This window comes from Taurulus bubalis (genome assembly GCF_910589615.1).
Source record: "Taurulus bubalis genome assembly, chromosome: 2".
NCBI lineage: Eukaryota > Metazoa > Chordata > Actinopteri > Perciformes > Cottidae > Taurulus > Taurulus bubalis.
In genome coordinates this window covers 32360661-32373654 of record NC_136590.1, presented here as the reverse complement: position 1 = coordinate 32373654, position 12994 = coordinate 32360661, and the positions used below count along the sequence as shown (strand labels likewise).

Below are 12994 nucleotides of genomic sequence, written 5' to 3'. Positions count from 1 at the left end.
ACCCTTAGTAAGCTTAATACTGCAAATCCAAGAGCTTCCATCAGAGGTCCATTGGCTCAATCAACATTGTGTTTCCTCATTCAGTAATAGTGACTGAAATCTTTGAGATTATTAATTTACGTAAGAATTCAAAACTTTTACTTGTACTTTAGCACCATGGTATTTATATTTATTTTAATTAAGAAAGGATCTGAGTAACAATCTATATAATTAATCAAGTTGTATTATAAACTATGTTTTTGTAAATACTGTAAACTGGTAACTTGAATCAGAGGATCAGAAGAGACGGACATGGTTGCTGCTGTTTAAACAAATGTTAAAGCTCTTGTATGCTGGATATTTGTAAAGATGCTTTTTAAGACATGAATATATCAATAATAGACACATTACATTGGTCTCTGTCATCACAGTATGCAGAGCACAAGGAAATAATCCCCCACACTGCATTGTCACATCCAGGTAGAAATAACTTGAACACTGTTCTCTTTAGGACATAAGGAAATATAGATAATGGGATGTTGCCATTAAAATGCAATGAAAAAAAAATACAATAAAACAATACATAGAAGATTTAAGGACAGTGACTTGCTCCATCAACAAATGTAAAAGTCTACAACTGTCAAATAAATTAGAACATAGCATTGTTAATGTCTTAAGGGCTTTAACTACTAAAAGCAAATATGAAAAGAGCCTGTAAAATGTGTAATTTCATCGTGAGATCCACACCCTAGAAGTTTTAGTGCCACTGTAACGACTACAGCCAATAAAACAGTGTCCTTGTGTTTGCACATTATAAGTATGGAAACAATAAAAAAGTAAAAATCAGGGGTGGGTGGATTCAAAGGGAACAGGAAAGAAGAATGATGACAGAGTCATAGAGAAAAGTGAAGGAAGTTATAAAAGTGTCCACTTGAGCATGTGAAGTATATAAGAGCCACTTAAGATATGAGCAGTCCTTCACATTCTCATGTTCACACACACAGGGAACCTCATAAGGACAACAAAGACAAGAAATAAGAAATTATCATTGTTGGGTAAGTGCATCTTTCATGTGCGAGCTATTATAAATATTAGCTACATTTTATTTAGTTTATTTCACAAGTATTGTTTATTGGGTATAAAGGCAACTGCTGTGTTTCTGGAAGAAACAGTAACTCATTAGTTTTTAAGCAAACTGTAATCACATATTACTCTGCTGTTAGCTTAAAATAATAAACTGTCCTTTTTAGGAATAATTGACTGTATTTACATAATAATCTTATCCAATGGGATGATTTTACAGCAGATCTAACAAGAAGGCTTTTCTATATTTTGTTCTCAGAATCATAAACTAACATTCAAGATAATTCAAGAAACAAAGAAATTTCAGCTTCTCCCTTCTAGACGGAGATATTTAGTACCACGGTGTAGAACAACCTGTTATAAAAACTACTTTGTTCCAGCAGCCATCTTTCAGGTGAACACATAATTATAACAGTGCACTGATCTGTAGCTTTGTGTACTTGTATCATAATGTTTGTAGTGTTCACTTTGTTGATTGTAATGCGTTTCAAGATGGAGGCCTCGCTTTCTATTGCAAACCAAGTCTATCTACGGTTACAAATAAAGTAACCTAAAGATCTCACTTGGATGTAATATATTTTAAATCACAAATTATATCAGCTCTATGAGAAGAATATAGGCGATGGCAGTTTGTGTTTTAAAACAATGTCTTGCACACAGCCTTTTTCTGACAATTCATTGTCATCTCAATATTAGTACTCAAGATTTAAATTCTTTGATCAAATATTTTCAGCTTGTTCCACACTTTGTTTTAGCCTAATAGGTTTGGCCTGCAAAGAAACTTAGATTGACTGAAAGAGAAGTGTATTTTTTTACGAGGGTAAAAATACTAATAGTTAATGTGTCGAGTGCGTTTGTGTCACAGATGTTGGTAGCCTAACAAGGTGGAGAAATACAACTGAGAATATCAGGCAAGGAAAGTTGATTTGTGAAGCACCTTTCAACAACAATTCATAGTTCTTTATAAAAAACAGAAGGCAAAGAGAAATTAAGCAAAACTTGATAGATTCAATTATTGTTGACAACATTTTTAGAGTCTCTAACTGCTACACGTCTATATTATTTAAATTGATTAAATTAGAATTTAAAATATACTCTGTATGAATGCTCTTTCCGATGATCTTTTTCTCCTTCAGGTTTATCCAAGAAAGAGTCAAAATGAAGCTGATGTTCAGACCACTTCTTTTCCATTTGCTCCTGGTCTGTGCAACCCAGACATTCGGTAAGTCTGTCTGGTTTAAAAGTCTGGTCACCAAGAATTGAACCGACTAACTGCAAAATATCCCCCCCCCCCCCCCCCCCCTCCCCCCCCATCAAGCAATCTAAGCCTTCACTGCTTCACTCAGCCATCCATTAGACTTTCTCCCTCTATTCTTTTCCTAAGGTGTCAAGATCCAGTCTTTCCCAAAAGTCAACAGTGAGGGTGTTATACAGACAGAGCTGGAGGAGACCGTGTCTCTGATTTGTCGACCCGACGGCAGCCATGAAACTCAGGTTGATGAAGAGTTGGTCTGGCTGAGGAATGGTGCTGTCGTCAGTCTGACAGAAGGAAATAAGAAGGGTCTCAGCAGTGTGTGTGTTACACCAGTCATCCATGACGACAATGGGGCTACTTTCACCTGCCATCTGAGCAAAAACGCCACAGTTACGGCCTCGGTCATCCTGAATGTCACATGTGAGTCCCTTCACTTAAATGTTGGAATTATGCAACTAATAACTCACATTAAGCGTTTAGGTTATTTACTTGCGAGCATACTGATGTTAGCACAGCTGAAGTAAAGCCTCAAGGGGCCTCCGGTATGGCTGTCTGAATAGGTGCTTTGATCTTAGTGCTAACATCAGCTAACATGCTGATGGTGAAAATATATAATGTTTACCGTGTCTATCTCAGTTAAGACGAGACCTTTTTTAGAATACGTCTTCTGGGCCCCATTGATGTCTGCACAACAAAATCACAATAGACTAGTTGTTGAGATGTTTCTGTCTTGACCAAAGTAGTGGCCCACCGACAGACTAGCACTGCCATCCGTAGTAGCAAGCTGTTTGCGTTGCCAAAACTAGCTAGAAGATTAACATGAGGTGGCATTGCTTTTCAGATCATCCACAGCTCTCTGGGTCAGAGGAAGTTGCAGTAGAAGAAGAGGCAGAGCTCGTCCTGCGGTGTGATATCTGGGCCAATCCTCCTGTCTCATCTGTGTCTTGGACGCTAAATGGAAGTGTAGTGGATCTATTAGCAGGTGGTTTCTCATTGACCAATGATGGCTTTACGAGCCAGCTGACCGCCAACGGCGTGGAGAAAAGCTTGCATGAAGGCACATATCAGTGCACATCAACGTCTCTCATCTATGGGAAACACAGCAAGCAATTCAGTGTCACAGTGACAGGTCAGTTCATACAATTAGTGTAATCAGCACATAAAATTATGAATCAGTGAGTGATGACAAAAGCGTGTTGATCATCGTCCTCCTCTTCATCTGTAGAAACAACATTTAAGTTTCCACTGATGCCCATGGTAGCAGGGCTAGTGGTGGTGTGCCTTACTGTGCTTCTTGCTGTTTTTTCACGGTGGGACAAAATTACAAAGGTAACACACAAAACACACACACACTGTACTATACAGCACAAAACTGACCCTGACTCGCTACAAAGTGAACCTCCTAATGCTTTATTTCTCTTTTGACAGTGCTGCAAGTAGGTTGTGGCCAGCTGACAGTACCAGTGAGCAGGAAACAAACAATGATGATGTCAACAATGCAAATTAGCGTATGGCGGCATCTGGAAACCTTTTGGAACTAGCTTTGACTGCTTTCATTGGAAGAGTTGGCACTATTCTTCTCTACTTCACTTTAGCGTCCAGGAGACTGTGATTACACACAAACCAATTTTATCATATTTTACCTTATTTTAAAGGATTTTGTTTGTCTTTTTGAGAATTTCTTGATTCATTTGCTTGCATGCTGAGCATTTGAAAACCAATTGCACTCCCTTACAGTATTTGTCTGTTAAATGTGAGGCTATGGCACAGCCAGCATGTTAACACAAAGACTTGACTCAAAGGAAAACTGATAGCGCTATCCTGGTGGAAAACCACAATATTCAAGGCTTTGATCAGGTTAAGATCAAACTTAAAGTTAATAGTGAGCTTTAGAGGTGCCGGTATCTTGATTTTGTCTTTGGACAAAGGCAGGTAGTTATATCCAGAATTTGTTTTTGTGCTAAACTGAGCTAACCGGCGTTACTGTACAGACATAAGAGTCTTCTTATCTACATCTTTGCAATAACCAAATAGGCCAAAGTATTTTTCCCATCATTTTATTTAAAATCTTCCAAAATGTAGCATGCTATCAATTGTATGATCTTTAGATTACAGCAGGACAATCTGTGAAGTTTTCAATATGACCTTGAGGTCATCCTTAAGCATGTCACTTTTCATAGTGTGATGCATTTCTTCCTGTTTCTTGTTAATATCTTTGCAATAAAATGCTTTTGTTTCCTCGTCACCTTGATCTCTAGATTCCACATTCGGACTGAACTTTAACTTCTGACTCATAATGCAATTAAGGCTCGTTAAAATCATGTTATACATTTACTCTTCGTGAGACAAAAGGACAGGACGGCCACGAGGGTCAAGGTCTAGATTGTTGTGTTCTACCAATAAAAAAATACTTAACAAGTTCACATAAAACGGTGCAATAACGAACATGGAGTGCTCAGTTATCAAAAATACATTATGAACACAAGTTTAACTGAAGGTATTTCTTGGGAAAGATGTTACTTGGTTATGCTTGCAGCTTTGAATAGTTAAGAATTTACTTATGTGGTCCTTTCCTGGTGTCAGGCGATACAGTTAGTCATGTCCAAAAATCTGTAATTATTAATAATGTACGGTCAAATTGATTGCTGCTCGGAAATTCTCCTAGTTCTTGTCTGCTAATTACATGCACAATTGATAATGTTAATGTTGCACAACGCTTTGGTTTTCTTTGCTAATTTATTGACGTATATACATATATTTTAGGCTTGATAATGCCTTTATTAAAATACCACTGACTAAAACAAAATCGGTTGACAAAGACCTCTTAGCAATGGCGCTTGCGTGTGTTTTTCACATGCTGGTCTGTAGCGACACCTGCTGGTCTCTTCACTTTAAACATGGCCTATCCCTGATTAAGACATTTTAAGTGTGCAAATTAAGAAACAATGAAATAGTAACATGAGAAAAAGACAAGCATCACAGTGTATGACAAATAACAAATGAGCATCGGTCAGGAAGATGTCTTCCTTATGGATGTAAATAAGGTGGACAAAATATTAGAAACTATTTTAACAATAATGCAAAAGCCTCCAACAACAACACAAACTTGCCTAAAAACTTACTTAGTTGACCACCTGGTATGTTTTGGTAACAAAACAGAATATTATCAAGTTCACAAAAATCTGCTTTATTGCTGAACTGTTGTATTGGATTAGATTACAGATTACATTAGATTGTATCTGAAAGAACTGTAGGCCGAACTAAAAATTGGACATTGGAGAGATATTTCAGAAAAGTTGTGACATGGTGTTTTATTACAGAAATGTATGCAATGAATCTGCAATCAAAGAGAGTCTTCATTTTACAAGGATGTATAGAAACTAAAACTGGTCAAGAAATTGTAGATGATCATCATAGTCCTAATGGCTTTCAGATGTGTTTGTCCTTACAGTGCTTTAAATGTCTCACCATCTCAGTCTTGAACTGGCATATATTGGTTTTCTTTGTGGCCATGGATGGATATAAAAAGTGGCCTTCAAAGATGTGAGACAAAAAAAATTTTTTATTCATCTTTATTTACATCTCTTTTTTTTCCTTCATATCTTTCAAGCATATCGTTTTTTGATAACCAGAGCCGTATCTGATAACTAGAAAATTTCACAAGAAATTTTGAAAGTGTGGCTACTACTGCCGTAAGACGTCGCAATATATATACATTACCGATAGTGAGATGTGTTATTGAGGTACATATATATGCCAACATTAGCTATGAGGGCTTGATGGTGTAAATATGAATAGGACAGCACTTTGCTCACGTGACATGTCACGTGATTACATATGAATACCAGCCCCTATTGTCCTTGATCTCTAAAGAATCAATAACTCCTTGACTTTAAAACAAATAAATAAATATATTATTAATTTTTTGCATGAATATGATCAAAAGTCAAGAGTCTGAGTGCACGCGACAGTATTACCACGTGCACGCGCGCAGCCGTTCGCGCATGCACATATGTGTGGATTGGATATATATATATATGCCAACATTAGCTGAGAGGGCTTGATGGTGTAAATATGAATGGGACAGCACTTTGATGCAACATATCACGTGATTACACGTGTTCCTCCTGCGTCTGTGTTTGTGCCCGCGTGTCACTGGTTGCCATGGTGACTGCCTTGATTGGCTAACTTAAAACAGGTGTGACACTGTCACAGAGCAGGAGACTGGACTGTGGATTTAATGAGAAAACAACCTTTCAAACTATTGTATTTGACAGACAACCGTGAATCCCATCACGAAAATAACGAAATCATGAGAAGCACAAGACTTCTGAGAATGTTTCCGTCTACTTAAATATTTGTAAGGATTTATAAATGAGAGCGTAAATTCAGTTTGTAAAGTGCTCACGTTTCCGTCATGAGAGAAAATTGTGGTCCGATTTAACATGGAGGTTGATGGAGCTTTCAGGCTTGCTGACAAAACAGTATACATTTGTTGGATTCCACGACGCATGTGTACCACAAGCACAATATTTCCAACGTTTTCATATATAAATTATGCCTCAAAAGTCAATATTGTGGAGTGAATGGCAAAATACAAATACAAAAAGGTTCGTTAGGACACAGCTACTAGTGCTCTAGGAATGACATCACAACTCAAACCTGCCCCATACACACCCATTGTAAACTCTGAAATGGTTCCCACATTTTCCTACACTTGAACAATAATTACATGAAAACTGTGCTAGCTATCAAAAAATGCCCAATTGGGCAAATACACTCCAGACTTTTGTCAACGTTTTAAACTTTAAATCATATCTCTACGATAAATTATGGCGAGTCACTGTGGGCACAAAGATGTATGTTTTTTTGCTCTCTTCAGTCTGAAACCCCAGTCAAGTGAATGGGACAATTTCTCGCCGTTTTTCGCACTTTTCGGGAAAATGGCCGGTCGAATCTCTTAGAAAAGTCATAGCACACGATTCCCGATCAGGCCGCACGTTTTGATGTATTTTTTACGCATGTGCTGGCAACGCTGTGGAAGGAGATACGCGCCAAAGTTGTTGTGGGACTATGATGATTATTATTAAGCCCGCAGGAGAACATGAAGTGCGCTTTGCTATAGGGGTCTATGACCCCTGTAGCTGAAGCCACACTTAATAACCATATGATGATATATGATATGATAACCAGCCTACACGTCATGACGTAACCCCACCGCCCATGTAACGTCTTACGTCATACTGGGGGCTCTGCGTGAAGGGCGTGGTTCTGCGTGTCTGCAGGCGGTCTGCGGTCCACCGCCAAATTCAAACCGTGGAAGAAAGAAACAACAGCAGCAGCAGCTGAAGCAGACGATTCTTACAACTGGTACTTTGAGGTAAGCCAGCGGAAAGGTGGTCGGTTAGATACTTGTTATTTAACCAACGTTATTTAACATTAGTCAAGCTCAACTGATGTAGCTTAATAACGTCAACCAACGCGTTTACTTCCGATAAGCTATATCCAACGGTGCGTTTGCGATCACAGCCCCGCTCTTGTTGTTTGTGAATGATATTCACTTGAAGTAGTTTAATTTTTAAGAGTATCATTTTGTAACTTAATTGTCGTTCCCGAGGATTTGACGAAGAAGTGATAATTCGCTGTTATTTGCTCCTCTGGCTGTGTTTTGGAAGAACTTGTGTCGTGGACACTAGAAAATAAAATAAATCAGGGCAGTCTGCAAAGCTACAAATCTGTATTAAACAATAGCCATTAAACTTTCACTAACACGGTTAACTGCGGGTTGTTACGGGTCACTTCCTGTCCTTCATCACATTCTCAGATATAAGCAGATAATTGTGCAGTAACAGTTACTTTCTTACAACACCACTTACTCACTCTTTTATTATTATCTCAAGATTGTAAAGAGTTAAACTTGTTCCTTCTTTACTTTTTAATTCACTTCTAATAATTATAATACCTGTGTTATGTTACATGTGTTTTTTATAAATTAATTTGAATCAGCCTATTTGATTTGAATTACATCCTGTATTGAAGTTGTGGTCTTTATATTTATGGCTGCAACTAACAATTATTGTCATCCTCGGCTAATTGATTAATTCATAAAATGCCCCATCATAAAGAGTGATGTGTATTCAAATAGGGTGTTCGGTCTAACCAATTGTAGAGTCATTCATTCTATATGCATGTAATAAATAGCATATGATCACATAAAATCCTGATATTTGAGAAGCTGACACCAGAGTAATTTTTACAGATACATTATTACTTGATTATCAAAGATGTGGCAGAATGCTAATCTGCTGTAACAGAAGGTTTGCCATTGTCTGCACGTTCTTTTTTTAACCTCCGCTGCCCTCTTGTAGGTGAGCTCGGTCAACATGGCATCTTCAGTGATGGATGGATTAGGCAAAGCTGTAGTAGGAGTGTGGCGGGCGCATACGGTCCTGGATGAGTCCGACGGTGCAGAGAGCTCCCCAGAAGCCCCCGACCGTTTCCGCAAGCTTCGCTCTTCATCTTCACTTAACTCTCTGCGAATGACTTTGCGCAAGAGGCTCCCACTACGTTCTGTCCAGACCAACTCCCTCCCAGAAAATCCAACTGTGGAAACCCAGAAGGAGCAGCCAAAGCCCAACCCAGTCCGCAAACTTACACGCAGTGCTCGGAACTCCATTACTGAAGTATATCAGGTAGGTTCTCAGTCCAAAACCTGTGTACACCCCTTGCTAATTCAGTTTATGATACAAATGTATGATAATCAAGCACATTGTGTACTAATTTATCCCTCCTCATCATCTGGTGTCCTTTTCTCCCTTAATCAGAGGCTGCAGAGGACAAGAGAGTTTTCACGTGAGGAGTGTTTGGTAGCGACCCCAGGTCAGATATGTGATGGGGAAGAACCTGGTGCATCAACTTCTCGCACCCCAAGACGTACACCAGGCCGTGCTGCAACACCCAGACGGACCCCCAGAAGAGCTGCCACGCCTCGGCGTACCCCTGGCTCCAGAGGAAGAAGGACTCCTGAGTCCGGCGTACGAGGGGTGAAAAAAGGAGGAGGCAGGAGGCAGCTGGTCCGCATGGCTGCATTACAAAGTCCTTTTGCTTCTCCCAACACACAGAACCAGAGGAAGTAAGTCTTCTGACATTCATTCAGACTGTGTTTTTCAGATTTGATCTGCTACTCGCATTTACGTTTAGTGATACATGTTTGCTTTTCTTCTGTCACAGAACGTTTGACAGCGATCTGGAGTCAGTGTCCAGTGGGATCAGGAGGCTCAAACATCTGTCCAAGGCCTTTGACAGCCTAATTGGCAGAGACAACGGGTAAAGCATCTTCATTTTAAGTATTTCACGTATTGACCACGGAGCGTGGTGAACGCATGATCACCCTCCACCCAAAGAGTCCCCTCACAGATCTCCTTCCCCTCCCCCACACACATTCTTCCAGGCTAGATTTGTAACTGCAACTGTGTTTCTGGTATTCGGATGAGGGGGGAGTGAGGGGGCGACAGCAGGGCGAGAGAGTATGGCTGTGAGAACTAGAGCCAGATGAAATGACAGAAATATGCTCAAGAGAGCTTCGAGTACAGATTTACATCACTTCCTGTGTTGCCGTTCAAAATGTTGAATCGCGGTCTTGACCAATCCAAAGAGAACGCGGAGGCACATGGACTGTTGTCTGATCACTTTGCTTTACATGTAGCCAACGCCTTTCCTCAAGTTTGTTTTTCCTCCTACAACAGGCAGTTCAGCTATTCCCAAATTGTGGAGTAGGGAAGAAGGTAAATCCAAATATCTAAACATTATGCTTCTAAAACCAGCTGAGTTGTGGAAACTTATGCTCTAAGTGAAACTAATATTGTGCAATGAAAGGCATGGGCTGCTTGCTGTATGTGTTGAATTGTGAAAGTCTCTGGACTGGGCCTCTCTTTTGTGACTCATGATTAACTGGCTTTGTTCAAGAAAAGGATGCTCTTGTCTATCACACTTCCTTACTCCTTTACTGCCCTTTGCTTTATTGACTCCTTATCAGCTGACATGCTTTATCATACTTACCAGGGTGTCTGCAAGTAATAATCTGAATGTATTTAATCTAAATTCAAGGTCATAAACATAAACCAAAATGATACTACCAAAGCGCCGCTTTTAAAGTCTACAAAACATCTACTAGATTTAACATTGAGAAACATTGTCCCCTGACAGGTCAACAATTGCTTTCATTTTGGATAATGCTGCCCCCTTTTCATAAATAAAATGCAACTCAAAGTCTTTTTAACATTAATAGAAACAACCAAAACAAACACTTTTATAACTGTATTTGTTTAGGATACAGCTATTGAGGAGAAAAGTAAATGGATGAGGCCTTTGGACACTTTAATAACACTTCTTCTGCTGCAGTAATTCTCTCTCTCTCTCTTGCTGCAGAAACGGTACAAGCGGACGTTCTGGAGGAGCCGTGATGAGAAAGTTGGACCCCAGCGGGAAACTCAGTCGCTCAAACCTCACACGTCGAGCCACAAACCTCTCCAACACACTGGGGGGTTGGGCCCACACGGCTGTGAACACCATTCACAAGCCCAACTGAACTACATGCCTGTCTGTATGCAAAACACAGGACCTTTTTGTTATCTTTATTGAGGTATCAGTTACATTTCACTTGTAGTGTTGTCAGTATGATACTGGGAGACTGTTACATTGTAGCTTGTCTGTCTTTTCTTTTTTATCCATGTTGTGTGTAGTTGGCAACATGCAAGTGATTCTTGTGTGTTTGCATGTCTCAGGTTAGCTGGTTGTGGGTCAAATATCCTCATTGCAGCTACCAAAGGGATTTATGTATTGTGTATGTACCTCTCATAGCTGCTACAACCAAATGTGTGTTACATTTTCCAGATACTAATATTATAGTTTTGTATTCTCAACTTTTTTCCAGTTTCTATAATTAACGTTATTAGAAAAAAAGAACCAAAATTGTATTTCAGAACTAACACTAAATTTACTGACAAATGGGAAATGTATTTCCCTGTACTTTATATGTATGCAATAATGATACTAACATTTGTTAGTACTTTTTTTATAATGTCATTTGATTATGCCAACATGTGAAGATCTTTTTCTAGGAAGGGGGACTTTTTTTATATAATAGCTGCGGTAGTATTTGAGGGAAATTTTATTTTTCATTATATTTTTCCTTGAGGCAGGGGTTGACACTTTTAACTGCCCGTGGATGATTCATGCATTAATACTATACACATAAGTCATTTGATAATGTAATGGACGAAGATGTAATGACTCGTTACCTGATGTTAACGATGATGATGTTATAAAGCCATATCCACCAGGCTATTAGTGTTGTAACTTTCAAACAAACAGCCTTAAATGAAGCAAAACACTTTTACCCTCTCTGCCGTTTCATTGTATTTGTGCCCCTTTTCTCCAGTAGCGGGATAAAGAGAGATGTTGTGCCTAAATGTGTGTGTGTGGCGGAGGTGTAACAATAAAACCTATAGGTTTCAACAACCCAAACATTTGGTCTTTTTATTCCTCCTTGCCTGCAACGGTTGTGGTCACAGCCATTATGTTTTGGGGTTTCTGTCCATACATTCGGTACATTCTCGTGGACACGATAGCTCAGGAACACCTGAAGGAAATTTCTTCAAATTTGGCACAGATGTCCACTTCGACTAAAGGATAACCTGATTCGATTTTAGAGGTTAAAGGTCTTTGCGACAGACATGGATGTAAAAGCCAACCCGACTTGTTGACAGAGGCATACAACTGTGATGCTCTGATTCTAGTTTATTATTTACAGCAGTTTTTTACTGCTAGAATTGGATCCTCTGCACATCCCATTCAGTGGTCAAAGGTAAATTAGTTGAAGATTCAACATCTTTTACGAAAAAAGAGCCAAGCAAGTTGGCTCTTATGTTCATTGCAGCATACCAGATGACTTTCTTTTTTAGTAAGGATTTAGAAATTGGATGAAATGATGTGATATGGTGGCATTATTGAAGCTCCTTGCTTTTTCTAGTTTTTGTAAGGTTGTATTACTGTTCCCATGTTTTTCACTTATTGTTTGAATTTCAGTGGATACGTTTGCAAGGTATCTTGGCTCAACATAATTTTTAACTGAACAACAACTGTTCATGTGTAATGTAAGCTCATATTTGTATCAAAATATATTTGACTTATAATGCTTTATATTGTATAATTAAGTATATTTTACCAAGAACTGTTTAACAATTAACCTACTTTAACTTTATTTCCTATGCTTTTTACTCCACTATAACACTCTTTAAAAGAACGCACTTGAACAGTTTATAAAACATGATGCATTGTTTTAGATTTAACCTTAACCACAGTGTATGGAAATAGCTTCACAATTAAAAGGTGTTTTATTGCTGTATCTTTAATTTATTCAATTTAATGTAGTTGAATAAACAAGGTTGCCAAAGCATCAACAATAATAATACATAAATGATGGTGAACCATAAGGGCAACATTTGTATTATTAATAATAGTTTTAGTACATTTTGTATTATTACATTTTAGTTTTAATTCTTCAAAAATTACATAAATGATGATGAACCATACGGGCAACAGCGCTCCCTAGTGGTGTGTCATAGTCTTATCAGGTGAAACGAGAATCGCTCAGTTTGTCCCTTGTTGTGTCCCGTC

The 12994-nt window shown here is 38.7% G+C and overlaps 2 protein-coding genes across 2 annotated transcripts; both read left to right on the top strand.

The window, feature by feature from the left end:
- Positions 1-2220: 2220 nt before the first annotated feature.
- Positions 2221-3757, top strand: tmigd1 (transmembrane and immunoglobulin domain containing 1; the record flags this gene model as incomplete). Its single annotated transcript, XM_079237835.1, has 5 exons — positions 2221-2284; positions 2447-2737; positions 3159-3446; positions 3543-3646; positions 3746-3757. The coding sequence occupies 5 exons, from the start codon at positions 2221-2223 to the stop codon at positions 3755-3757; spliced, it is 759 nt and encodes a 252-aa protein (XP_079093961.1).
- A 4958-nt stretch (positions 3758-8715) lies between these two features.
- On the top strand, positions 8716-10904 carry pimreg (PICALM interacting mitotic regulator; the record flags this gene model as incomplete). The annotated part of the gene is made up of 4 exons (XM_079237834.1): positions 8716-9009; positions 9142-9449; positions 9548-9643; positions 10745-10904. The coding sequence occupies 4 exons, from the start codon at positions 8716-8718 to the stop codon at positions 10902-10904; spliced, it is 858 nt and encodes a 285-aa protein (XP_079093960.1).
- Positions 10905-12994: the final 2090 nt, after the last annotated feature.